The 27,414-nt window shown below is 37.7% G+C and overlaps 2 protein-coding genes across 2 annotated transcripts in view; both read left to right on the top strand.

Annotated features, from left to right (window-relative positions):
• SLC22A24 (solute carrier family 22 member 24) overlaps nucleotides 1-26,848 on the top strand; it is a 66,401-nt gene extending 39,553 nt beyond the window's left edge. Inside the window, exons 6-10 of the mRNA XM_034934157.3 lie at nucleotides 8,020-8,135; nucleotides 23,331-23,545; nucleotides 25,121-25,229; nucleotides 25,665-25,868; nucleotides 26,788-26,848. Coding sequence (XP_034790048.3) covers nucleotides 8,020-8,135; nucleotides 23,331-23,545; nucleotides 25,121-25,229; nucleotides 25,665-25,868; nucleotides 26,788-26,848 — 705 coding nt within the window. The remainder of the gene's footprint in view (nucleotides 1-8,019; nucleotides 8,136-23,330; nucleotides 23,546-25,120; nucleotides 25,230-25,664; nucleotides 25,869-26,787) is intronic.
• Nucleotides 9,776-12,356, top strand: LOC103783346 (telomeric repeat-binding factor 1-like). Its single transcript, XM_034932819.3, has one exon. The coding sequence runs from the start codon at nucleotides 9,828-9,830 to the stop codon at nucleotides 11,001-11,003; it is 1,176 nt and encodes a 391-aa protein (XP_034788710.1). The 5' UTR covers nucleotides 9,776-9,827; the 3' UTR covers nucleotides 11,004-12,356.
• Nucleotides 26,849-27,414: the final 566 nt, after the last annotated feature.

Here is a 27,414-nt window from a genome sequence, read left to right as displayed (position 1 = left end):
ATTGCTGTGATTAAATGAAAACATGACCTCACAATCACACTAGTCTAGTTCCTGGAGTGACAGAATTAGACTTCTGTGAGTGGAGTCTTACATCTCTGTCCTGATAAAATATATATATCTTTCCTTTTATCAATGATTTGGATATAGATGTTGAAATATACTGGGAGAAGTGGATATAATTGTTTAATTAAATTGGGAAATTTTCATGCTCTTACCCTAGACATATAGGGGAAAGTAATCAAAACACAATTTATTTCTCACTATTTTACTGACTCATGGTCCCCTCTGGGGAAAATAAGAAAGCCAATAAAATAAATTATAATTAATCATACAGAAGATAGATTTAAATGTGATTTTGACCCTTTATGTATTTATTCAATAATTCAATAAATATCCCGTTGAGCACCAAATATAAGTCAAATAAAGTTCTACACAACGTGGATACAGCAGTAAAATAGATAAAAGACCTTTTTGGCATTTACATTGTCTTCATCAGGGGTACTAATATTGTGTGTGCCAGAAAAACAGCTGAGAATTTTTCTTTTTTTGAAGTTTTTCTTCTCATGACTGGAAGCCAGAGCCTGACGTGGCTCATTCAAGCACTCTTTCACTCATTCCTTTAAAAATGCTTATTGCCTACCAGGGTGTACCAGGGTATTGTTAGATGTTGATAAGAGAATAAGTCAGAGTCTCTGACCTCAAAGAACTTAAATTTTACTATGGGACACAAAAATTAAGAGATCATTATAATATAGAATAGGTGCTATAATATGGTTATATGCAGAGTATTTTTGAGAAAACACAGAGGAAGTATCCACTTTAGCCTTAATAGGTCAGAAAAGGATTAGGAGTTAGCTGGTAAGAAGGAAGACAAATAGCATTTCAGGGATAAAATGAACTGGTTGGTATAAGCAAAACTAATAAATACATGTCAGTCCTGAAAGAGAGCAAATGCCCTGTAGAAGAACATGTTAGTAAAGGAAAACACAAAGATTCTAGCCTCTGGCCCCAAATGATTTCATCCCTCTGATATGCTAAGTAAATTGACACATGTACAATATCTGGAAAAGTATTATTTCATTATAGCACATGCTCAAAGTCCAGAATTTCAATTAAGTTCGAGTGTGAACAAGCCTACTTATATGTAGTTCTCTAACTATAGGACCTTTGTGTTTGTATAAATTGACCTGTGAAACTAAAGACACAAGACATCTGTCTCCAACACATCCAAAATACAATAATGATAGCAGCATGGAATAACTACTGTAGATATTCCTGATCAAAATGGGAGAGATGTGAGGTACAAGGAGTTCAGAGTAATTATGAAGTGCAGCCAGGCAAATGTTAGAAGTTCCTTGATTAGGTCTCAAGGCATGGAAAATGAAAGCAATTTGGCTCTCTGCTACAATCTCTTCCCTCTTGGATACAATTTATGAGTTTTCTTTCCTCTCATGAAAAAGAACATGTTTGCAGCTGAATGGTACTCTTATTCAGCTTTTCACCAGCAAGATTTGTGGGGTTACACAGCCTTTTTCATTTTGTACTGTCTCTATCCCACGCTATCATGTGTGCAGTGTTTTTTCCACCAAAGATTTCTCAAAAACATCGCAGATCACCTGTCAACCCATTGGGGTTTATTTTTATTAGACAAAATTCACAGCAACAAACATCTTTGAGATAAGCTCTATTCTACCTATGGCTCCTGCTGAGATGGGTGAGAGACCAATGCATCTAAGTATCCTAGAGGCTGTATTTTTTTTATTGAGAGACACATTTTTAATCTCTTTAGAGGGCCCCTTGTTTCTGAATAATACACTGACTCTTTTTTCTTTCTGGGATCTTAAGAAACCATCTCTAGGCCATGTTTTCATAACAGTATTCCAAAGCCATTTCTTTTTCCTTTATTTTAATTATTATGGGTACATAGTAGTTATAAATATTTATGGGGTATGTGAAATATTTTGATACAAACATACAATGCATAATAATCACATCAGAGTAAATGGGGTATCTATGATCTCAAGCAGTTATCCTTTCTTCATGTTACAAACAATTCAATTATTCTATTTTAGTCATTTTTAAATGTACAATATATTATTGTTCACTTTAGTCACACTGCTGTACCATCAAACACTTGACCTTATTCATTTTATCTAACTATATTTTCGTACCCACTAACCAACCTTATTCCCCCTCCACAACTACCCTTTCTTGTCTCTGCTAACCATCCTTCTACTCTTTATCTCCATGTATTCAATTGTTTTAATTTTTAGTTCCCACAAATGTTCCTGAGAAGATGAAAAGTTCATCTTTCTGTGTCCGGCTTATTTCACTTAACATAATGACCTCCAGTTTCATCCGTGTTGCTGCAAATGATAGAATCTCATTCTTTTTAAGGCTGAATAGTACTCCATGTATACATATCACCTTTTCTTTATCAATTTATTTGTAGATGGACACTTAGGTTGCCTCCATATCTTGGCTATTGTGAATGTTACTGCAATAAACACGAAGTGCAGATATCTCTTCAAATATTGATTTCATTTCCTTTGGATAAAAACCAAGTAGTAACATTGCTGGATCATATGGAACTCCTGGGCTTTTTGAATCTTTTTACCTTATAGTAGTGATCCATATAAAGCTAACACTTATGCTTTATTTCTAATTTGTTTGATATTAATAATTGAATATCAGCATTAATTTAATTAACACTTACCTAGTGTAATATTATATACAATTTTTGAATAGCAGCATTAATTCTTGCCTAGTGTAATATTATATGCAACTTTTGAAGAGTAGCATTAATTTAATAAACACTTACCTAGTGTAATTTAAAAAAAAAAAACAAGTAGTAACATTGCTGGATCATATGGTAGTTCTATCTTCAGTTTTTTGAGTAACCTCCAAAATATTTGCCGTAGTGATTGTATTAATTTACATTCCCTCCAACTGTGTATGAGAGTTGAGCTCCTTATATATTCTGGTTATTAATCCCTTGTCAGATGAGTAGTTTGCAAATATTTTCTCCCATTCTGCAGGCTGTCTCTTTACCTTGTTGATTATATCTTTTACTGTGCAGAAGCTTTTTAACATGATGTGATCCCATTTATCCAGTTTTACTTTGTCTGCCTGTGCTTGTGCTTGGCATATTACTCAAGAAATCTTTGCCCAGACCAATGACCTGGAGAGTTTCCCCAGTGCTTTCTTATAGTAGATGTATAGTTTGCAATCTTAGATTTAAGCATTTAATCCATTTTGATTTGATTTTTTATATGGTGAGAGTTTAGTTTCATTCTCCTGCAAATGGATATCCAGTTTTCTCAGCACCATTTATTGAAGAAACTGTCTTTTCCCTAAAGTATGTTCTTAGTACCTTTGTCAAAAATCAGTTCACTGTAGATGTAGGGATTTATTTCTGGCTTGTCTACTCTGTTCCATTGGTCTGTGTCTTTATGCCAGTACCATGCTTTTGGTAGTTACAGCTCTGTAGTATAATTTAGAGCCAGGTAACATGATTCCTCCAGTTTTATTCTTTTTACTCAGAGTAGCTTTGGCTATTCTAAGTCATTTGTGGTTCCATTAAAACATTAAGACTATTTTTTCTATTTCTGTGAAGAATATCATTGGTATATTGCATTGTATCTGTAGAATGCTTTGGGTAGTATGGACATTTTAACAATACTGATTAATCCAATCCATGAACATGAAATATATTTTCATTTTTTGTGTGTTCTCTTTGATTTCTTGCATCAGTGCTTTATAGTTTTCATTGTAGAGCTCTTTCACTTCTTTGATTAAAAATTTATTCCTGGGTATTTTATTTGTACCTATTACAAATGGTATTACTTTATTAATTTATTTTTCAGATTGTTCACTGTTGTCATATAGAAATGCCACTTATTTTTTATGTTGATTTTGTATCTTGCAACTTTACTAAATTTATCAGCTCACAGTTTTTTGTGGAGTGTTGGCTTTCCCAAATATAAGCTTATATCATTTGTAAACAAAGATAATTTAACTTCTTCCTTTCCAATTTGGATGCCATTTATATCTGTCTCTTGTCTGATTGCTCTAGCTAGGATTTCCAGTACTATGTTGAATAACAGTAGTGAAAATGAGCATCCTTGTCTTTTTCTGAATTTTAGGGATAAGACTTTTAGTTTTTATCCACTTACTATGGTACTAGCTGTGTGTCTATCATATCTGGCTTTTATTATATTGGGGTATGTTCCTTCTATACCCAGATTTTTTTGAGTTTTTATCATGAAGGGAAGTTGAATTTTATCAAATGCTTTTTCAGCATCAACTGAAATGATTATGCAGTTTTTGTCCTTTATTCTGTTGATAGGATGTATCACATTGGTTGAATTGCATATGTCGAACCATCCTTGCATTCCTGGTCATAAATTCTGCCTGGCCATGAAAAATAATCTTCATCACGTGTCACTGAAATTGGCTTGCTAGTATTTCATTGAGGATTTCTGTACCAATATTCATCAGGGATATTAACCTGTAGTTTTCTTTTTTATCTGTCTCTGTCTGGTTTGGGTATCAGAGTAATACTGGCCTCATAGAATGGGTTTGAAAGTATTTTCTCCTCCCGTATTTTTTCAGAATAGTTTGAGTAGGATTAGTACTAGTTCTTTAAATGTTTGGTAAGGCCAGCAATTTGGGAGGCCGAGGCAGAAGAATTGCTTGAGTCCAGGAGTTCAAGACCAGCCTAGGCAACATAGACCCCATCTCTACAAAAAAAAAAAAAATCTTAAAAATTAGCCAGGTGTGGTGGTACAGACTGTGGTCCCAGCTGCTCAGGGGGTGAGATGGGACAATCACCTCAGCCTGGAAGGTTGAGGCTGCTATAAGCCATGAAAGCATCACTGCACTCCAGCCTGGACAAAACAGTGAGACAGCATCTCAAAAAAATTTAAAATATAAATAAAAACCAATAAATATTTGTTAACATGCATCAGCGAAGTCATCAGTTCCTGTGCTTACTTTGCTGGGAGACTTTGTATTGTGGCTTCAATGTCATTACTTCTTATTGGTCTGTTCAGGTTTTGAATTTCTTCATGGTTCAATCTTGATAAGTTGCATGTGACTAGGAATTTATTCATTTTTTCTAGCTTTTATCATGTATTGGCATACTGTTGCTCATACCAGCCTTTAATAACCCTTTGAATTTCTGCAGTATTGGTTGTAATGTCACCTTTTTCATTTCTGATTTTATTTGAGTCTTCTCTCTTTTTTTCTTAGCCTAAAAGTTTGTCAATTTTATCTTTTCAAAAAGCCAGCTTTTGTTCATTTTTTGTATTGTTTTCTATCAATTTCATTTCTTTCTCCTCTGATCTTTATTACTTCTACTATTTTGGGGGTTTGGTTTGCCCTTGTTTTTCTAATTCTGTAAGACACATCATTAGATTGTTTAGTTTTTTTTATTTGTTTGTTTGCTTGCTTGCTTGTTTGTTTTTTTGAGATGGAGTCTCACTCTGTCACCCAGGCTGGAGGCCAGTGGTGTAATCTTGGCTTACTGCAACCTTCAGCTCCCAGGTTCAAGTGATTCTCCTCCCTCAGCCACCCAAGTAGCTGGGTGGCATGTGCCACCATGCCTGGCTAATTTTTGCATTTTTAGTAATGATAGGTTTTCACCATGTTGGCCAAGCTGCTCTTACACGCCTGACCTCAAGTGAGCCACCCACTTTGACCTCCCAATTGCTGAGATTATAGGCGTGAGCCACTGTGCCTGCCAATATTTGGAGTTTTTATACATTTTGGATGTAGGCACTAATTGCTATAAATTTGCAATTAGTACCACTTTCTCTCTGTCCCATAGGTTTTGGTATGTTGTGTGTCCACTTTCATTTGGTTCAAGATAGTTTTAATTTCTGTCTTCATTTATTCATTAACCCACTGGTCATTCAGGAACATACTGTTTAATTTCCATGTGTCTGTATAGTTTCTAAAGTTTCTCTTGTTACTGAATTCTAGTTTAATTCCATTGTGGTAAGGGATGATGCTTGATATTATTTCCATTTTTAAAACTTTTTAAATTATACTTTAAGTTCTGAAATACATGTGTAGAACATGCAGGTTTGTTACATAGGTATACATGTGCCATGGTGGTTTTCTGCACCCATCAACCCATCATCTAGGTTTTAAGCTTCACATGCATTAGGTATTTGTCCTAATGTTTTCCCTCCTTTTGCCCCCACATCCCCCAACAGGCCCTGGTGTGTGATGTTCCCCTCCCTGTGTCCATGTGTTCTCATTGTTCAGCTCCCACTTATGAGTGAAAACTCGTGGTGTTTGGATTTCTGCTCCTATGTTAGTTTACTGAAAATGATGGTTTCCAGCTTCATCCATGTAGGGACATGGATGAAGGACATGAACTCATTATTTTTTATGGCAGCATAGTATTCCATGGCATATATGTGCCCCGTTTTCTTCATCCAGTCTATCATTGATGGACATTTGGGTTGGTTCCAAGTCTTCGCTATTGTGAACAGTGCTGCAATAAACATATGTGTCTTTATATTAGAATGATTTATAATCCTTTGGGTATATACCCAGTAATGGGATTGCAGGGTCAAATGGTATTTCTGGTTCTAGATCCTTGAGGAGTTGCCACACGATCTTCTACAATGACTGAACTAATTTACACTCCCATGGTGTAAAAGCATTCCTATTTCTCCACATCCTCTCCAGCATCTGTTGTTTCCTGACTTTTTAATGATCGCCATTCTAACTGGCATGAGATGGTATCTTACTGTGGTTTTGATTTGCATTTCTCTAATGACCAGTGATGATTATCTTTTTTTCATGTTTGTTGGCTGCATAAATATCTTCTTTTGAGAAATGTCTGTTCATATACTTCACCCACTTTTTGATGGGGTTGTTTTTTTTTCTTGTAAATTTGTTTAAGTTCCTTGTAGATTCTGGATATTAGCCCTTTGTCAGATAGATAGATTGCAAAAGTTTTCTCCCATTCTGTAGGTTGCCTGCTCACTATGATGATAGTTTCTTTTGCTGTGCACAGCCTGAAATATTTACTTACTGGAGCTGTATGTAAAAGTCTCCCATATCCTGCACTAAATCATAAATGTAAGAAATGAATTAATATTATTTTTTAAAATAATGTTTGTACTCCTGTGCTAAATACATTTTATATTTACATGTAAGACTTCAGATAATTATTAGATAATCCCTATGAAAGAAGCGCTAAATTCATTTTCTAAATGATAAGAAAACTAAGCACCTGAGATAAGTAATATATCAAGTGGCAGGGCTGAAATTCCAAGCCAGACTTGTGCAAGCCTAAAACCATCTCCTTTCCAACAACTATATTTCACTTCTTCAAATATCTGGCTTAGGCAAAAATCATACTCCATCAACACATCCCCAACTTCTTTCCTTGCCTTCACTTCTGTGCACTCCACTCATGAGGGGACCCAGCAATCCCATTACTGGGTATATACCCAAAGGATTATAAATCATTCTACCATAAAGACACATGCACACATATTTTTATTGCAGCACTGTTCACAATAGCAAACACTTGCCTGGCATATCTAGAGAATAATTGCTCAGAAGCTAATCATAAAGTGGACCCAGCTTTCAAGAAAGCTATTGACTTATAAAAATAAACAGCTTCTCTCATAACAAGGGAAGGACAAGTATTTTATGCCCAGTGGATAAGAAAGAAACCTTTAACCTTTAAACAAATACCGTTTCATTGCCTCCAATTTATAATGCAAATATTTTTGTTAATGCTTTTACCTATCACTGGCTCAGTGTTTAACCTGGTTTTATTCCTATATAATTCCTCTGAGTTCCCATTTCTTCCTACACCTTTTGTAACACTTCACACATGAGATGAACTATTTAATGCTCATATTCCCCACTAGACAGAAATGTCCTTGAGGATAGTTAACAATATGTCTATCTTGTTCTCTAGTACTTACCACTATGCCTGACACATTATTGACATCTCACAAATGCTTGTTGTTATTTTTGTTGCTGAAGCTTGTGAGATCCACCATGAAGAAGGAGTTGGATGCAGTACAAATTAAAACATCCGTTTTTTCCCTGTTCCATGCACCCAAATTGCGAATGAGAGTCTTCGGCCTGTGCTTTGTGAGGTAAGTTCCATTTGGTGATGATTCACTTTAAAATATTGGAGACACAAAATTGTTTCTTCTTTCAAAAGATTAGCAGCAGCATTTGGAGGACATTTAATACATAAGAGAAAATCACATACAAATGTATGCCTCTAAGTGCCACATTTTTAGATAGCCTAATATTATGACAGGACAGTGGGACCTAACTACATAGTTAAAACTTATCAGCATCATATTCCAGCACAAAGTTTATCACTGGATATTATGGTGATGGTAAGTTTTACCATAAAACATAGTTTAATTTTTTGATTTTCTAACTTTTTATTCACTAAAGAAGTTACATCAAGTGGCTATCTAGATCAATTTTGCAAATCTATAAAACTATGTAACCACCACCCAGACAAGCTCATTTTCAGCATCCTGAATTGTCTCTCATGTCTCTTTCACCCTAGTTAATACTTCTCCAAAACCACCAACTGTACTTACTGCTGTCCCTGCAGATTACATTTGCTGGTTCTTGAATTTAATATTAATGGAATCATGCTATCTGTGTACCTTTAAATATGTGAAATTTACTCATTTTGTCTTGCATAACAGTAATTTGGTCTTTTAATTGTAGGTCATTTTCTCTTATATGAATATTCCATAAGTTATCTGTCTATTCTGGTGTTCATGGGTTTTGGATTTTTTTCCACTTGTGGGCTATTATGAATTCCTGGGCTTAAGGCACATGTATATTTGGCTATAGTGAACTATCAATCAATATTCCAAAGTGGATGTGCAAATGTGCACTTCAACTGGCTAGCCATATGTAGAAAGCTGAAACTGGATCCCTTACACCTTACACAAAAATTAATTCAAGATGGATTAAAGACTTAAATCTTAGACCTAAAACCATAAAAACCCTGGAAGAAAACCTAGGCATTACCATTCAGGACATAGGCATGGGCAAGGACTTCATGTCTAAAACACCAAAAGCAATGGCAACAAAAGCCAAAATTGACAAATGGGATCTAATTAAACTAAAGAGCTTCTGCACAGCAAAAGAAACTACCATCAGAGTGAACAGGCAACCTACAAAATCGGAGAAAATTTTCGCAACCTACTCGTCTGACAAAGGGCTAATATCCAGAATCTACAATGAACTCAAACAAATTTACAAGAAAAAAACAAACAACCCCATCAAAAAGTGGGTGAAGGATAGGAACAGACACTTCTCAAAAGAAGACATTTATGCAGCCAAAAAACACATGAAAAAATGCTCATCATCACTGGCCATCAGAGAAATGCAAATCAAAACCACAATGAGATACCATCTCACACCAGTTAGAATGGCGATCATTAAAAAGTCAGGAAACAACAGGTGCTGGAGAGGATGTGGAGAAACAGGAACACTTTCACACTGTTGGTGGGACTGTAAACTAGTTCAACCATTGTGGAAGTCAGTGTGGCGATTCCTCAGGGATCTAGAACTGGAAATACCATTCGACCCAGCCATCCCATTACTGTGTATATACCCAAAGGATTATAAATCATGCTGCTATAATGACACATGCACATGTATGTTTATTGTGGCACTATTCACAATAGCAAAGACTTGGAACCAATCTAAATGTCTAACAATGATAGGCTGCATTAAGAAAATGTGCACATAGGGCCCCGAGCCCGCGGGGCTGTGCGGATGGTAGGGATGCCGACCCTACCGAGGAGCAGATGGCAGAAACAGAGAGAAACGACGAGGAGCAGTTCGAATGCCAGGAACTGCTCGAGTGCCAGGTGCAGGTGGGGGCCCCCGATGAGGAGGAGGAGGAGGAGGACGCGGGCCTGGTGGCCGAGGCCAAGGCCGTGGCTGCCGGCTGGATGCTCGATTTCCTCTGCCTCTCTCTTTGCCGAGCTTTCCGCAACGGCCGCTCCGAGGACTTCCGCAGGACCCGCAACAGCGCAGAGGCTATTATTCATGGACTATCCAGTCTAACAGCTTACCAGTTGAGAACGATATACATATGTCAGTTTTTGACAAGAATTGCAGCAGGAAAAACCCTTGATGCACAGTTTGAAAATGATGAACGAATTACACCTTTGGAATCAGCCCTGATGATTTGGGGTTCAATTGAAAAGGAACATGACAAACTTCATGAAGAAATACAGAATTTAATTAAAATTCAGGCTATAGCTGTTTGTATGGAAAATGGCAACTTTAAAGAAGCAGAAGAAGTCTTTGAAAGAATATTTGGTGATCCAAATTCTCATATGCCTTTCAAAAGCAAATTGCTTATGATAATCTCTCAGAAAGATACATTTCATTCCTTTTTTCAACACTTCAGCTACAACCACATGATGGAGAAAATTAAGAGTTATGTGAATTATGTGCTAAGTGAAAAATCATCAACCTTTCTAATGAAGGCAGCGGCAAAAGTAGTAGAAAGCAAAAGGACAAGAACAATAACTTCTCAAGATAAACCTAGTGGTAATGATGTTGAAATGGAAACTGAAGCTAATTTGGATACAAGAAAAAGGTCTCACAAGAATCTTTTCTTATCTAAGTTGCAACATGGAACCCAGCAACAAGACCTTAATAAGAAAGAAAGAAGAGTAGGAACTCTTCAAAGTACAAAAAAGAAAAAAGAAAGCAGAAGAGCCACTGAAAGCAGAATACCTGTTTCACAGAGTCAGCCGGTAACTCCTGAAAAACATCGAGCTAGAAAAAGACAGGCATGGCTTTGGGAAGAAGACAAGAATTTGAGATCTGGCGTGAGGAAATATGGAGAGGGAAACTGGTCTAAAATACTGTTGCATTATAAATTCAACAACCGGACAAGTGTCATGTTAAAAGACAGATGGAGGACCATGAAGAAACTAAAACTGATTTGCTCAGACAGCGAAGACTGATTGTGTTTGTAAAAGCTTGATGAAAGGACAGTTAAGTATTTTGATCACTGCATTTTGTTTGAAACTTGTGTCATTGATGTAATTTAAAACTTTTGTTTAAAGCATTACAGTATTTTTCTGTGACCATCAATTAATATGAGGGTTTGTGCTACAAGAGTTAAAGCATATGCTATCCTTGTATTCTTTAAGAACCTTATTTTGATAAAATGTAAATTTGTTGAACCCTGCCACATTTAGTATCCCCACCCCCAAATCCTGTTCCAATGAAAAAATTAAAACCTGATACGAAAAAAAAAAAAAATTTCAGTTAACCTATTTTGTGTCTGTAGGCTGACCTCAACCCTGTAACGTAACCCATTAAAATGAATTTCTTTTTTTTTAAGACAGAGTTTCTCTCTGTTGCCCAGGCTGGAGTGCAGTGGTGCAATTTCAGCTCACTACAACCTCTGCCTCCCAGGTTCAAGCGATTCTCCTGCCTCAGCCTCCTGAGTAGCTGGGATTACAGGCACACACCACCACGCCCAGCTAATTTTTGTATTTTTAGTAGAGGCAGGGTTTCACCATGCTGGTCAGGATGGTCTCCAACTCCTGACCTCATGATCCACCCACCTCGGCCTCCCAAAGTGCTGAGATTACAGACGTGAGCCACTGCGTCCTGCCTAAAATGAATTTTCTAGATGATTGAATAACAGTAGTCCTTTGATAGAAGATAATGACTTGGTTTATGGCCTTAATATACTACTTAATTACTTAAGATGTTTATTAATAGAATGATAAATGTACAGAGTAACCTATAAGCATGACATACTTTTGCTTTCAGTAGTTTCATGTAAAGAAAAAAACTTGAAAATAGTAATACCTGAGGACCCATGGGAATAATAGACACTGGGGAGGTAGGGTGGGGAGCGGGAGCAAGAGCTGAAAAACTACCTACTGGAGACTGCGCTCACTACCTGGGTGACAGGATCATACGTACCCCAAACCTCAACATCACACAGTATACTCAGCTAACAAACCTGCCCATGTGTTTCCTGAATCTAAAATAAAAATCGAAATAATTTTTTTAAAAAAGAAAAAGACAATAGTATTACCCATGGGACAAAATTTGTACTATTAGCAAGAATCATTTTGTGTCTCATTTAGAAACAATTTGACTTTTGTTCCAGTGTTTAAACTTTGACAAAAATGGTTTTGAATAGATCTTTATAACCTGATGCCATAAATACAAGATTCTCTGATACCTTCATTTAATATATCAATATTGGGCCTAAAACAGTATTCTGTAAAACTTAAATTGGTATTAACTATGATCATCTTGATGTCTATGATAGATAATAAACAAGGTCATACATACCTTACTAAACAAAAAAAAAGAAAAGAAAATGTGCACATATACACCATAGAATACTATGCAGCCATAAAAAATGATGAGTCCATGTCCTTTGTAGGGACTGGAAACCATCATTCTCAGCAAACTATCGCAAGGACAAAAAACCAAACACCGCATGTTCTCACTCATAGGTGGGAATTGAACAATGAGAACACATGGACACAGGAAGGGGAACATCACACTCTGGGGACTGTTGTGGGGTCGGGGGAGGGGGGAGGGATAGCATTAGGATATATACCTAATGCTAAATAAGTTAATGAGTGCAGCACACCAACATGGCACATGTATACATATGTAACAAACCTGCACATTGTGCACATGTACCCTAAAACTTAAAGTATAATAATAACAAATTTTTTTAAAAAATACAGGAAAAAAAGAATTTTGGTTGTTCCATATTTTGCCAATATGACTTATTCTGAAATCTTTTAAGTTCATAATTCCAATGACCGCATATAGTATCACATTGTAAATTTAATTTGCATTTTATTTTTTTAACTTACATTTTAAGTTCAAGGGCACATGTGCAGGTTTATAATATAGGTAAACTCGTGTCACAGGAGTTTGTTGTACAGATTATTTCATCACCCAGGTATTGAGCCTAATACCCATTAGTTATTTCTCCTGATCCTCTCCCTCCTCCCACCTTCCCCCATTAGGAAGGCCCCAGTGTCTATTGTTCCCCTCTATGTGATGATGTGTTCTCATCATTTAACTCCCACTTGTAAATAAAAATATGCAGGATTTTGTTTTCTGTTTCTGCATTAGTTTGCTAAGGATAATAACCTCCAGCCCCACCCATGTTCCTGCAAAGGACATCATTCCATTCCTTTTTATGGCTGCATAGTATTCCATGGTGTATATGTGCCACATTTTCTTTATCTAGTCTATTATTGATGGGTCTTTGGGTTGGTTCCAAGACTTTACTATTGTTAATAGTGCTGCAATAAACATACGTGTGCATGTGTTTTTATGGTAGAATGATTTATAATCCTTTGGGTATATACCCAGCAATGGGATTGCTGGGTCAAATAATATTTCTGGTTCTAGATCTTTGAGGAATCACCACACTACTCTCTTCTACAATGGTTGAACTAATTTACACTCCCACAAACAGTGTAAAAGTGTTTCTACTTCTCCACAGCCTCTCCAGCATCTGTTGTTTCCTGACTTTTTAATGAGTACCATTCTAACTGGCATGGGATGGTATCTCATTATGGTTTTGACTTGCATTTCTCTAATGACCAGTGATGATGAGCTTTTTTTCATGTTTGTTGGCCACATAAATGTCTTCTTTTGAGAAATGTCTGCTCATGTCCTTCGCCCACTTTTTGATGGGGTTGTTTGTTTTCTTGTAAATTTGTTTAAGGTTCTTGTAGATTCTGGATATTAGCCTTTTGTCAGATGGGTAGCTTGCAAAAATTTTCTCCCATTCTGTAGGTTGCCTGTTCACTCTGATGATAGTTTATTTTGCTGTGCAGAAGCTCTTTAGTTTAATTAGATTCCATTTGTCAATTTTGACTTTTGTTTCAATTGCTTTTTGTGTTTTAGTCATGAAGTCTTTGCCCATGCCTATGTCCTGAATGGCACTGCCTAGCTTTTCTTACAGAGTTTTTATGGTTTTGGGGTTTTACATTTAAGTTTTTAATCCATCTTGAGTTAATTTTTATATAAGGTGTAGGAAAGGGATCCAGTTTCTGTTTTCTGCATAAAGATAGCCAGTTTTCCCAGCACATTAATTAAATAGGGAATCTTTTCCCCATTGCTTGTTTATGTCAGGTTTGTCAAAGATCAGATGGTTGTAGATGTGCGGTGTTATTTCTGAGGTCTCTGTTCTGTTCCATATATATATATATATATATATATATATATATATATAATCAGTACCATGCTGTTTTGGTTACTGTAGCCTTGTAGTATAGTTTGAAGTCAGGTAGCATGATGCCTCCAACTTTATTCTCTTTCCTTAGGATTTTCTTGGCTATACAGGGTCCTTTTTGATCCATTTGAAATTTGAACTAGTTTTTTCTAATTCTACAAAGAAAGTCACTAGTAGCTTCATGGGAATAGCATTGAATCTATAAATTACTTTGGGCAGTATGGTCATTTTCACTATATTGATTATTCCCACCCATGAGCATGGAATTTTTTTCCATTTGTTTGTGTCCTCTCTTATTCCTTGAGCACTGGTATGTAGTTCTTCTTGAAGAAGTCCCTCATGTCCCTTGTAAGTTGTATTCCTAGGCATTTTATTCTGTTTGTAGCAATTGTGAATGGGAGTTCACTCAGGATTTGGCTCTCTGCTGGTCTATTGTTGGTGTATAGGAATGCTTGTGACTTTTGCATATTGATTTTGTATCCTGAGACTTTGCTGAAGTTGCTTATCAGCTTAAGGAGTTTTGGGGCTAAGATGATGGGGTTTTCTAAATATACAATCATGTTATCTGCAAACACAGACAATTTGACTTCCTCTCTTTCTATTTAAATACCTTTATTTCTTTCTCATGCATGATTGCCTTGGCCAGAACTCCCAATACTATGTTGAATAGGAGTGGTGAGAGAGGGTATCTTTGTCTTGTGCCGGTTTTCAAAGGAAATGCTTCCAGTTTTTGCCCATTTAGAATGATATTGGCTATGGGTTTGTCAAAAATAGCTCTTATTATTTTGAGATATGTTCCATCAATATGTAGTTTATTGAGAGTTTTTAGCATGAAAAGGTGTTGAATTTTATCAAAGGCCTTTTCTGCATCTATTGAGATAATCATGTGGTTTTTGTCATTGGTTTTGTTTATGTGATGGATTACATTTATTGTTTTGTGTATATTGAACTAGGCTTGCATCCCAGGGATAAAGCTGACTTGATCGTGGTGGATAAGCTTTTCGACGTGCTGCTGAATTCAGTTTGACAGTATTTTATTGAGGATTTTCTCATCGATGTTCACCAGGGATATTGGCCTGAAATTTTCTTTTTTGTTGTTGTGTCTCTGCCAGCTTTTGGTATCAGGAAGATGCTGGCCTCATAAAATTAGTTAGGGAGAAGTCCCTCTTCCTCTATTGTTTGGAATAGTTTCAGAAGGAATGGTACCAGCTCCTTTTTGTACCTCTGGTAGACTTCGGCTGTGAATCTCTCTGGTCCTTGCCTTTTTTTGGTTGGTAGGCTATTACTTACTGCCTCAATTTCAGAACATGTTATCGTCCTACTCAGGGATTCGACTTCTTCCTAGATTCATCTTGGGAGGGTGTATGTGTCCAGAAATTTATTCATTTCTTCCAGATTTTCTAGTTTATTTGCATAGAGGTGTTTATAGTATTCTTTGATGGTAGTTTGTATTTCTGTGGGATCAGTGGTGATACCTCTTTTTCTCTCTTTTCTTCTTTATTAGTCTAGCTAGTGGTCCATCTATTTTGTTAATCTTCAAAAAATCAGCTCCTGGATTCATTGATTTTTTGAAGGGTTTTTCATGTCTCTATCTCCTTCAACTCTACTATGATCTTATTTCTTATTTCTTGTCTTCTGCTAGCTTTTGAATTTGTTTGTTCTTGCATCTCTAGTTCTTTTAATTGTGATATTAGACTGTCAGTTTTAGATCTTTCCAGCTTTCTGTGGTAGGCATTCAGGGCTACAAAATTTCTTTCTTAACACTGCCTTACCTGTGTCCCAGAGATTCTGGTACTTTGGGTCTTTGTTCTCATTGGTTTCAAATAACTTCTTTTTTTTTTTAAGATAGCTATTATTTATTTATTTATTTATTTATTGTACTTTAAGTACTGGGGCAAAGAACTTCATTTCTGCCTTAATTTCATTATTTACCCAGTAGTCATTCAGGCACAGGTTGTTCAATTTCCATGTAGTTGTGTGGTTTTGCGTGAGTTTCTTAATCCTGAGTTCTAATTTGATTGCACTGTGGTCTGAGAGACTGTTATGATTTCCGTTCTTTTGCATTTGCTGAGGAATGTTTTACTTCCAATTATGTGGTCAATTTTAGAATACATGCTATGTGGCACTAAGAATGTATATTCTCTTGATTTGGGCTGGAGAGTTCTGTAGATGTCTATTAGGTCTGCTTGGTTCAGAGCTGAGTTCAAGTCCTGAATATTCTTGTTAATTCTCTGTCTTGTTGCTCTGTCTAATATTGACAGTGGGGTGTTAAAGTCTCCCACTATTATTGTGTGGGAGTCTAAGCCTCTTTGTAGGTCTCTAAGAACTTGTTTTATGAATCTGGGTATTCCTTCATTGGGTGCATATATATTTAGGATAGTTAGCTCTTCTTGTCGCATTGATCCCTTTACCATTATGTAATGCCATTCTTTGTCTTTTTTTTTTTTTTTTGAGACAGAGTCTTGCTCTGTCGCCCAGGCTGGAGTGCAGTGGCCCAATCTCAGCTCACTGCAAGCTCTGCCTCCTGGGTTCACGCCATTCTCCTGCCTCAGCCTCCCAAGTAGCTGGGATTACAGGTGCCCGCCACCACGCCTGGCTAATTTTTTGTATTTTTAGTAGAGATGGGGTTTCACCGTGTTAGCCAGGATGGTCTCGATCTCCTGACCTTGTAATCCACCTGCCTCAGCCTCCCAAAGTGCTGGGATTACAGGTGTGAGCCACCGCGCCCGGCCTCATTGTCTTTTTTAATCTTCGTTGGCTTAAAGTCTGTTTTATCAGAGACTAAGATTGCAACTCCTGCTTTTTTTGCTTGCCATTTTCTTGATAAATCTTCCTCCGTCCCTTTATTTTGAGCCTATGTGTGTCTTTGCACATTAGATGAGTCTTGACTCTTTATCCAATTTGTCATTCTGTGTCTTTTAATTGAGGCATTTAGCCCATTTACATTTAAGCTTAATATTGTTATATGTGAATTTGATCCTATCATCATGATGCTAGCTGGTTATTTTGCCCATTAGTTGATGCACTTTCTTTATAGTGTTATTGCTCAGTATATTTTGCTGTGTTTTAGCAGTGGCTGGTACCAGTATTTCCTTTCCATATTTAGTGCTTCCTTCAGGTGCTCTCATAAGGCAGGCCTGGTGGTGACAAAATCCCTCAGTATTTGCTTGTCTGGAAAGGGTTTTGTTTTTCCTTCACTTATGAAACTTAATTTGGTTGGATATCAAATTCTGGGTTGAAAATTCTTTTCTTTAAGAATGTTGAATATTGGCCCCCACTCTCTTCTGGCTTGTAGGGTTTCTGCAGAGTGATCCACTTTTAGTCTGATGGGGTTCCCTTTGTAGGTAACCTGACCTTTCTGGCTGCCCTTAACATTTTTTCCTTTGTTTCAATCTTGGAGAATCTGACAATTATGTGTCTTGGGGTTTGCTCTTCTCGAGGAGTATCTTAGTGGTGTTCTCTGTATTTCCTGAATTTGAATGTTGGCCTGTCTTGCTAGGTTGGGGAAGTTCTCCTGGATAATATCCTGAAGTGTGTTTTCCAGTTTGGTTCCATTCTGCCCATCACTTTCAGGGATACCAATTTATCGTAGGTTGTGTCTTTTCATAGTCTCAAGTTTCTTGGAGGCTTTGTTCATTCCTTTTCATTCTTTTTTCTCTAATCTTTTCTTCACACGCTATTTCAGTAACTTGATCTTCATTCTCTGATACCCTTTATTCTGCTTGATCAATTTGGCTATAATATTTGTATGTGCTTCATGAAGTTCTCATGCTGTGATTTTCAGCTCCATCAGATAATTTATGTTTTTCTCTAAACTGGTCATTCTAGTTAGCAGTTCCTGCAACCTTTTATCAAGGTTCTTATCTTCCTTGCCTTGGGTTAGAATATGCTCCTTTAGCTCAGAGGAGTTATTACCCACCTTCTGAAGTCTACTTCTGTCAATTCATCAGTCTCATTCTCTGCCCAGTTTTGTGCCCTTGCTGGAGAGGAGTTGCGATCATTGGAGAGAAGAGGCATTCTGGTTTTTGCAATTTTCAGCATTTTTGCACTGATTTTTCCTCATCTTCTTGGATTTATCTACCTTTGATTGTTGAGGCTGATGACCTTTAGGTGGGGTTTTTGTGTGGAGTCCTTTATGTTGATGTTGATGTTGTAGCTTTCTGTTTGTTACTTTTCCTTCTAACAGTCAGGTCCCTCTTTGGCATGTCTGCTGCAGTTTGTTTGAGGTCCACTCCAGACCCTTTTCACCTGGGTATCACCAGTGGAGGCTGCAGAACAGCAAAGATTGCTGCCTGCTTCTTCCTCTGGAAGCTTCATCCCAGAAGGGCACCAGCCTGATGCCAACTGGAGCTCTCCTGTATGAGGTGTCTGTTGACCCCTGTTGGGAGGTTTCTCCCTGTCAGGAGGCGTGGGGGTCAGGGACCCACTTGAGGAGGCAATCTGTCCCTTAGCAGAGCTAGTGCACTCTATTGGGAGAATCCCTCTTGTCAGGATCAGCTGTGCTCTTCAGAGCTGGCAGGCAGGAATGACTAAATTTGCTGAAGCTGCGCCCACAGCCACCCCTTCCCCCAGGTGTTCTCTTCCAGGGAAATGAGGATTTTGTCTGTAAACCTCTTACTGGGGCTGTTACCTTTCCTTCAGAGATGCTTTGCCCAGTGAGGAGAAATCTAGAGAAGCAGTCTTGCCACAGCCACTTGACCATGCCCAGTCCAGACCTCCCATCCTCCTTAGCACTGTCAGGGGAAAACTGCCTACTAAAGCCTCAGGAATGGCGCACACCCCTCCCCCGACCACGCTCCATCGTCCCAGGCAGGCTTCAGACTACTGCGCTGGCAGCAAGAATTTCAAGCCAGTGGTTCTTAGCTTGCTGGGCTCCATGGGAGTGGGACTCACTGAGCGAGACCACTTGGCTCCATGGCCTCAGCCCCTTTTCCAGGGGAGGGGAGTAAATGGTTCTGTCTTACTAGGGTTCCAGGCACCACTGGAATATGAAAAAATACTGCTGCAGCTAGCCCAGTGTTTGCCCAAAGAGCCACCTAGTTTTGTGCTTGAAGCCCAGGGCCCTGGTGGTATAGGCACACGAGGGAATCTCCTGATCTGCAGATTGCAAAAACTGTGTGAAAAGTGTAGTAACCCGGCCATGTAGCACAGTCCCTCATGGCTTCCCTTGGTTCAGGGAGGGAGGTCCCTGGCTCCTTGCACTTCCCGGGTGAGGTGACGCCCCACCCTGCTTCTGCCTGCCCTCTGTGGGTTGCAGCCACTGCCTAACCAGTCCCAATGAGATGAACTGGGTACCTCAGTTGAAAATGCGGAAAGCACCCACCATCTGCATGGGTCTTGCTGGGAGCTGCAGACCAGAGCTGTTCCCACTTGGTCATCTTGGCCCCTCCCTGATTTCTACTCTTATTTTTATTATTTCTTTGCTTCTACTTACTTGGGTTTCTCTCTCTCTCTGTGTGTGTGTGTGTGTGTGTGTGTGTGTGTGTGTGTGTGCCCTCCAGGCAGAAAAGCTTAATTCTTTTTTTTGCAAACTTTCATTTTTCCTAATAAATGCACAGAACTACAAAGGAACTATAAAGTTCCCTGTTAGCATTGCCAAACCTGCATCCCATATTTTTTTAACAAATTGTATTGTGTATGTTTAAGGTATACACTATGATGTTATGAAAGATGTGTATAGTAAAATTATTATAGTGAGACAAATTAGCATATTCATAATCTCACATAGTTACTCATTTCCATATATTTTGAGATATTGTATTTTTATTCTAAATTAGTCTAAATTTCTAATTCATGATTTGGATCCTCTTTGACCCAATGGTTTTGGATAAATGTTGTGCTTAGTTTCCAAATAGCTGTGGACCTTCAAGTTATTGTCTATTTTGGTAAAAAATTCAATATAAAATTTTTTTAACTTTTATTTTAGGCTCAAGGGTACATGAGCAGGCTTGTTATATAGGTAAACTCATTTCACAGAGGTTTGTTGTACAGATTATTTTTGTTGTTCTCTTCTCTGTGTCCATATGTACTCAATATTTAGCTCCCACTCATAAGTGAGAACATGTGGTATTTGATTTTCTGTTTCTGTGTTAGTTCAGTTAGGATAATGGCCTCTAGCTATATCTATGTTGCTGCAAAGGACAGGATCTTGTTCCTCTTTATGGCTGCATAGTATTCCATGGTGTATGTGTACCACATTTCCTTTATCCAGTCTACCATTGATGGGCATTTAGGTTGATTCTAGGTCTTTACTATTATGAATAAGCTGTGATGAACACAGACATACATGCATCTTTATAGTAGAATGATTTATATTCCTTTGGGTGTATATCCAATAATGGGATTGCTGGGTCAAATGGTAATTCTGTTTTAAATTCCTTGAGGAATCACCATACTGCTTTCCACGAATGGCTGAACTAATTTACATTCCCACCAGCAGTGTATAAGCATTCTCTTATCTCTCCATCCTCGCCGGTATCTGTTATTTTTTTACCATTTAGTAATAGCCATTCTGACTGGTGTGAGATTGGATCTCCTTGTAAAGAAGTTTCTATATCATGGATTAGGAGAGTGACAACCAGACTGCTTTCAGGCACTAAAGACTAGAGTCCCTGATAGTGCTAATATGATAGCCAGCAAAAGAAAATATGTGCATTCTGCTCATATATGTTTGCAGGGAGAATAATCATTGGTTTTGGCAGGATTATGATAATTATTTTGTTATTATCATTACCATCATCGTCATCATTGTCACCATTCATCGTCATGACCTCCTGATGTCTACGGAAAATATAAAATGTGCGAAGGCACTGGGCTATGTGTTAAGGTTGCAGAGGCATTAAGATCTAAACTCTGCATTCAAGGAACTTAAATAGAATATTTGCTTTTTATTTCTTTATTTGTTCATCTGTTTGTATTTTCTTTTCCTCTCCATAAATTATCATTTCAGTCAAAAAATGGAACTATGCAAATTGATTTCATGCCTCAGACGAAAACCTGCTGTCAAAGCAAATTACAAAATTAAGGACACCCTTTAGTTAGCCTAATTCTGTTTATATTTTTTAATGTACTATTGATTATTTAAGGCATACATGATAGTAAACTTGTAACTATAATTTAAAAACACCTCATTACCCACATTAAGAAAGACAATCAGACCAAGATAATGGAGGCCTTCTGTATAAACCTCCGTGGGCATATTCCCAACCTTTTTTTCCAGGTTTTTTGTTTTATCATCCCCAAGCCTTTCATTATACCTTGCTACATTGGTATTTATCTCTAAGTAATATGCGGTATTCTTTCATAATTATAAAATTTATAGAAATTTTATATCTATGAATTTTTCTAAAATGTTAATTTTTTCCTCAAATTTCATCTGCAAGTTTTATCAAAATAATTCATGTTGAATAATGAGAAAGCACAGGGCCTAATCATGAAAACAGAAAATCATCATCTTCACCTAATCCCTTCTTAGCTTTCTCTTAAACCTGCTCTGTGGTTCTTTCCCTATCCCTGATGAAATCTCTGACAAGCCACATAACACATACTCTCCTTCTCAGTAATAAAAAAAAAAAAAATCCCATCCTCTCACTCACAAGAATAGCCTCATCTTAGTAATACATATATTTCAGCCACATATGAAAATTAAACCTCAGATATTCATTCAGAGTTAGAGAATCTGTTTCTGCAGTTCAAGCTGACTTTGGTGGTTGATATTGTAAGAAGGGTAAGAAGATATTGTTGACTTTTTCTCTACGTAAATGTGTTATGCTTCCTCTCCACTTGTATAATCTGTGAGCCGGGTTTCTACACTCTACATACCTAGAGAGGGGGAAAGAAAGCAAAGGTCGGGCATTGGTAACTGTTGGATGCTGGGCATGGTGGATGATCAAATCAGACTCCTTTCCCTGGGTGCCTTTATGTAAATTCCTTGGAGGCCTCCACTGTAACCACTTGGCATTCACTCCATTTCTTGTGATGCAAGAAATGCATTTTCCTCTGGCTCCTGCATACATTTTCTCTCTAGGCCCTGCTAATCAATTTGGCTTTGCATTGCCTTATTGCTGGTCGCCTTCCCCACCCCAACACTTTTTTCTCCTTTCCTCTTTCCACAGAGGGATTAAAATGATTCCATACAAGCTCTCTCTTTCAGAGCCTTTACAACCTGTGAGCAAATACAGGCATCCCTACCTTATTTTACTGGAAGTATATTTACCTGCCAGCCCCTTTATCTCAATTCTGATGATTTAATAACCCATTGCTTGTAGCTCTTAGACTGCTTAGAAATGTCAGGCCACTGCACTCAAGTCCAGGAAACACATGGAAAGCTCTTGCCTACAGTGCCCTTGCAGCCTCACTAAGGTAAGGTAAAGAAGGTTAGATATTCATTCAGAGTTAGAGATTCTCTGTTTCTGTAGTTCAAGCTGACCTTGGTGGTTGATATGGCAAGAAGGGTAAAAAGATATTGTTGACTTTTTCTCTATGTAAATGTGTTATGCTTCCTCTCCACTTGTATAATCTGTGGGCCAGATTATACAAGTAAGTATTACCCCCATTCTCCAGGGATTACTAAGACTAAGGTAAAGAAGGTCTCTGAACGGGAGCAGAGAAGTTTGACTCACACAATGCTGAACTGCTGCAAAGAAACTATTCCCCTAATTTCCATCATCTAACCCTACCCATGTCCAATCATTTATATCATCCAGTTGACTGATGAATTCAGATTTCACATTACTTTTTCTACATGGGTAGGTTTTTAACTTTCATTGATAATATGTATGTTTGCTATCTCTTTTCTTCAGGACCCAGTAAAAATTATGACAATGAAGAGCCCATTTTAACATCATGTTCCACAATTATTTTATGTTATTTTAAGACCATTGTCTGAAAAGGAAATAGTCTATAAAACAGAATGATCCCTTTTTTAAAAGGAAAAACACCATTTGCCAATTGGGTCAATATTATAATCATTTATAGGACTTACCTTCAAAATCTCAGAAAATGTTTCCTAGGCTTTAAATCTTATTGAATATGTCTTTGTCCTTTTTATTCACTTCAGATTCGCAATCACTGTACCCTTTTATGGCCTGATACTCAACTTGCAGCACTTAGGGAGCAATGTCTCCCTGTTCCAGATTCTCTGTGGAGCTGTCACATTCACAGCCAGATGTGTTTCCCTTTTGACACTGAATCATATGGGTCGTCGAATAAGCCAGATGTTGTTCACGTTCCCGGTGGGACTTTTCATTCTGGTCAACACCTTTTTGCCCCAAGGTGAGAGAGACAGGAGTTTCAGGAAAGAAAGTAGTTACCCCCATTCTCCAGGGATTACATTGGTCTTTTATGCCTGGTGCCAAAAGAACAGCATTGCCCTTGACAGCCAAAAGATTCCCTGAAGTTAATATGAGGGTTTGGAACTCATTCTGACAATATGTTGTTTTCAGCACTTGGGCTCTTACTCAACCAATGTCAGCCGTGATGGTTCAGACACACGGTTGTCTTCATCACAGCCAAGATGAATCTGGACACGGGCTCCAATTACACCTAATGGTTTCTTTAGAAAAGTAACTAAGCACATGCTTTTTGGCTAATCACCCTTTTATAGCTATTGTGGAGGGGCTAGGCCTTGCAACTGTATGCCAAAGTGGGCACACAATGCCCTCACTGCCTCTGTCTAGGACACTTTCTAATTTTTGAGGTCTCTCTAACTTGTCCATATCCTCTTCCCTGTATATTCACTTTTGAGTTCCCTATTATCTCATATAAATGCAACACTTTTTAGAAAAGGCTTCTTGACTTTGCTGAAATAAAAATTCCTTGTCTTCGACCATAAATGAAGTGTACAGTTGGAACAAGAAAAAGTCTCATCTTAATATCTCTTTATCTGTTTTATAATCTACCCCTAAACAAGGAACAGATTAAGAAGCTGACCCAGGCTCTCTTAAAATCCACTTTCCTAAGTTAAATTAATAGAATGACCTTCTGTAATGATTATGAGAACATTAGTGGTCACTATATTCCACTCATCTCCCAGAGCAGGAACATATTTTGCAGGATTCCCAGACTGGTGGGCTCCATGCCTCCTGCTGGTGTAAGTTTTCTGCCTTATAGGAGAGCCTTCTCCACTGATTTAAAATCCTATTTTGATATTTTTATTGATGAAAAAGTACCTTTTTGAATTTTCAGTGTCAATGGTTCCCAGTGTGATATTATTTATTTCCAAATAGGAGTTAGGTTTTATAATGTTAGGTTTTACAATCCTGAATTATTCAGAGCTTATGTCTCTCCACACTGTCCACTCCCAAATAAACCCAGTCCTTTTCTTACTATATGGTAGAATATCTGTCCCATATCAAAAATTGTTCCCACACTCTTAGCTCTAAACTGCTCAAGACATGGCTCACAAACTCCTCAGTTATTATCTATATATAGTTCTATGCCCCACTGGAGGTGCACAGAAAATATTACATAAAAAAAATTAAAATGAATATTGTTCTAATAGAACAAATATAGTTCTGTGCCCCCACTGGAAGTACACAGAAAATATTACACAGAATAAATAAAACAAATATTTCCTGTTGGTCCCTACCCCCACCTTAATTGGCAATACTCAAATGTGCAGAAAGAGTTAAAGATTGAGATTGAGATCCTTTATTCAATGTTTAAGCCCTACCATTTTACAGTCTATATTTCTCAGCCTCGCAACCATTCCCCAAACTCTGGCATGTTGCAGTTTGTCTACCACATATTTCACACTTGCAAATTCCTCCATTAGAATCTTTTTACAATTATTTGGGGGTTGAAAAGTTTCTTCAGGCAAGATTTCCTGATTCTCACTGTTCTCTCTAGAAATGCAGATCCTGCGTATGGTTTTAGCAACTTTGGGAATTGGTAGTGTTTCTGCTGCTAGCAACAGTGCTTCTGTCCACCACAACGAGCTCGTCCCCACCATATTGAGGTACACGAGCTAAAGACCATCTGGTTTCAAAACAGAAATTTCTGAATTTATTGATATTCATTGTGAATGAAAGACTGACACTGTTTAGGTGCCAGATGAATTAATTGTAATAGAAATGAACAGAGAAACTGAGAGCCATATATGTGTTATTATTATCAAATTATCAAAGCTGCGGGTTATTGCTACAGGTTAATTAATGCTATGGGTATCTCTATTTTAGTAATTATGAAACTAAGGTTAAGAGCAGTTACCAACATTATACTATCAAATAGGTAGAAACCAACAGAGGTAAATGTCACAATTAAGGGCTTGCTGTCAAAGCCCATGTGTTTAGTAACTCTGTTGTACTGGTCCCCATAAAGAAATAATGATGATAAAGAGCTTACATGTACAGATTCATACAAGATTTTTTTGTGTTGTTATTTGCACTCTAAGGTCAACAGTTGCAGGAATCAATGCAGTGTCCGGTAGGACTGGGGCAGCACTGGCTCCTCTGTTGATGACCTTAATGGCGTATTCTCCCCACCTGCCCTGGATTTCCTATGGAGTCTTCCCCATCCTTGCTGTCCCTGTTATCCTCCTCCTTCCAGAAACCAGGGATCTACCTCTTCCTAACACCATCCAGGATGTGGAAAATGAGTGAGTAAACCCTCTAGCTGTCACGTGAGTGGGGAGTGGCTATGTGCTGTAGCTGTTTAATGAGAAAGGTCAACGACCATTTGGGGCCCTCTGTCCTTCATGTAGGCTCAGACCTAGGACTTTTCTATTTGTCACCATGTCCTTTAGTTCAGTAGCAGCCTACCCTATCCACAATGGAGTCAGACTCTTGAGGCTCTCTATGTCACACAGACCACTTCACACCAGAAGGTTCAGTGGTGAAAAGATCCAAATTAGCCTATTATGAGTGGCACATACTTTCTGCCCTTGTGGGAAACACACACTCCTGTTGTTTTCTCACAAATCTGCTAAGACTCAAATGCCTCATTCTCATTCCCTGGTTTTATCACACATTGGCCCAATGAATGCCTGATATGTGGTGGGAAAGGGAATGAGATTGCCTCATACCTAATTATTGCTTCAGTCAAAGAATCATGGGACTACAGCATAGAGCAAAATCTCCTTTGCAAAAATAACGATGTATCTGAAGGAAATGGATCTTGTTGGGATGCCTCTGAGATTCAGGCAAATTTGCTGCCATGGGCAACAGAAATTTTGAGGAGACAAAATTAAGAAAAGAAAGCAGGATTTTAAATGATGAAAAATAAGACAATAGCTTTAAAATTTTCAATTCTCGCTTTGATTTACTAAAGATGTCATTGGTCTGAGATCCAAAGAGACAATGGTGAGAGTATCAATATTCAACACTGCCTTCCCAGGAATGCCCAGGTATCAGGGCCTTTTCCAACACAATAGTATCAATATCTAGAGAATCTTGGATTACAATGCTGGTGGGTAGAGGGCAGCTTGTCCTCAGGCACACAGTATATATATGCTTAATCTATATCTTATTTATTTTTTGTTTCTTAATCTTGTTTTTGTTTGCATTTCTATTTCTCAGCAGAAAAGATTCAAGAAACGTAAAGCAGGAAGATACTTGCATGAAAGTAACACAGTTTTAAGAGATTCCCAAGACCTGATCCAAAGAAGAGCAAAATGGGCAGGGGGAATCAAGATTATGCCTTTATATCTGCAAAACTAGCCAAAAATATAATGTGCAGACAGGTGCCATTTATAATTATGGTACTACATGTATCAGTAATTCCAAAATACCTTATAAGTTTAAGTGATTCCATGAAATAATGATTTGCTTTTGGGAAGAAGTTGCACAACTAGTTTCAAATTCATCTGAAAATCACTAACAGCCAAGATGATTCCGGAAAAAGAGCATCATGGAGTGACGATCAGGCTGACTCATATACGGTAAAGCACATGCTGGACTTTTTATAAAACTATAATCAACAAAACAGTAATAGCAAATGCATTATAATTTGTTTGCATTAACACACCGTAATGACTCCAGAAACATGCCCAAGTATACAGAAAGAGTCTTCAAAAAATTCATGAAAATGCATATTATGAGTAAACTATGCATGGAGTTCAAATTTTTGTGCCAAAATAAATCTGTACTAATTTTTTATAACATGGCTGAACAGGATCTATTTTGAAGCACTAAGAAGGATAAGAT

This window comes from Pan paniscus, chromosome 9, assembly GCF_029289425.2.
Source record: "Pan paniscus chromosome 9, NHGRI_mPanPan1-v2.0_pri, whole genome shotgun sequence".
Lineage (NCBI taxonomy): Eukaryota > Metazoa > Chordata > Mammalia > Primates > Hominidae > Pan > Pan paniscus.
This window is presented reverse-complemented; position numbering and strand designations above follow the sequence as displayed.

Excerpts from the sequence above, each read along its gene's own strand:
- LOC103783346 (XM_034932819.3), top strand. The coding sequence starts at position 9,828 with ATGGCAGAAACAGAGAGAAACGACGAGGAGCAGTTCGAATGCCAGGAA.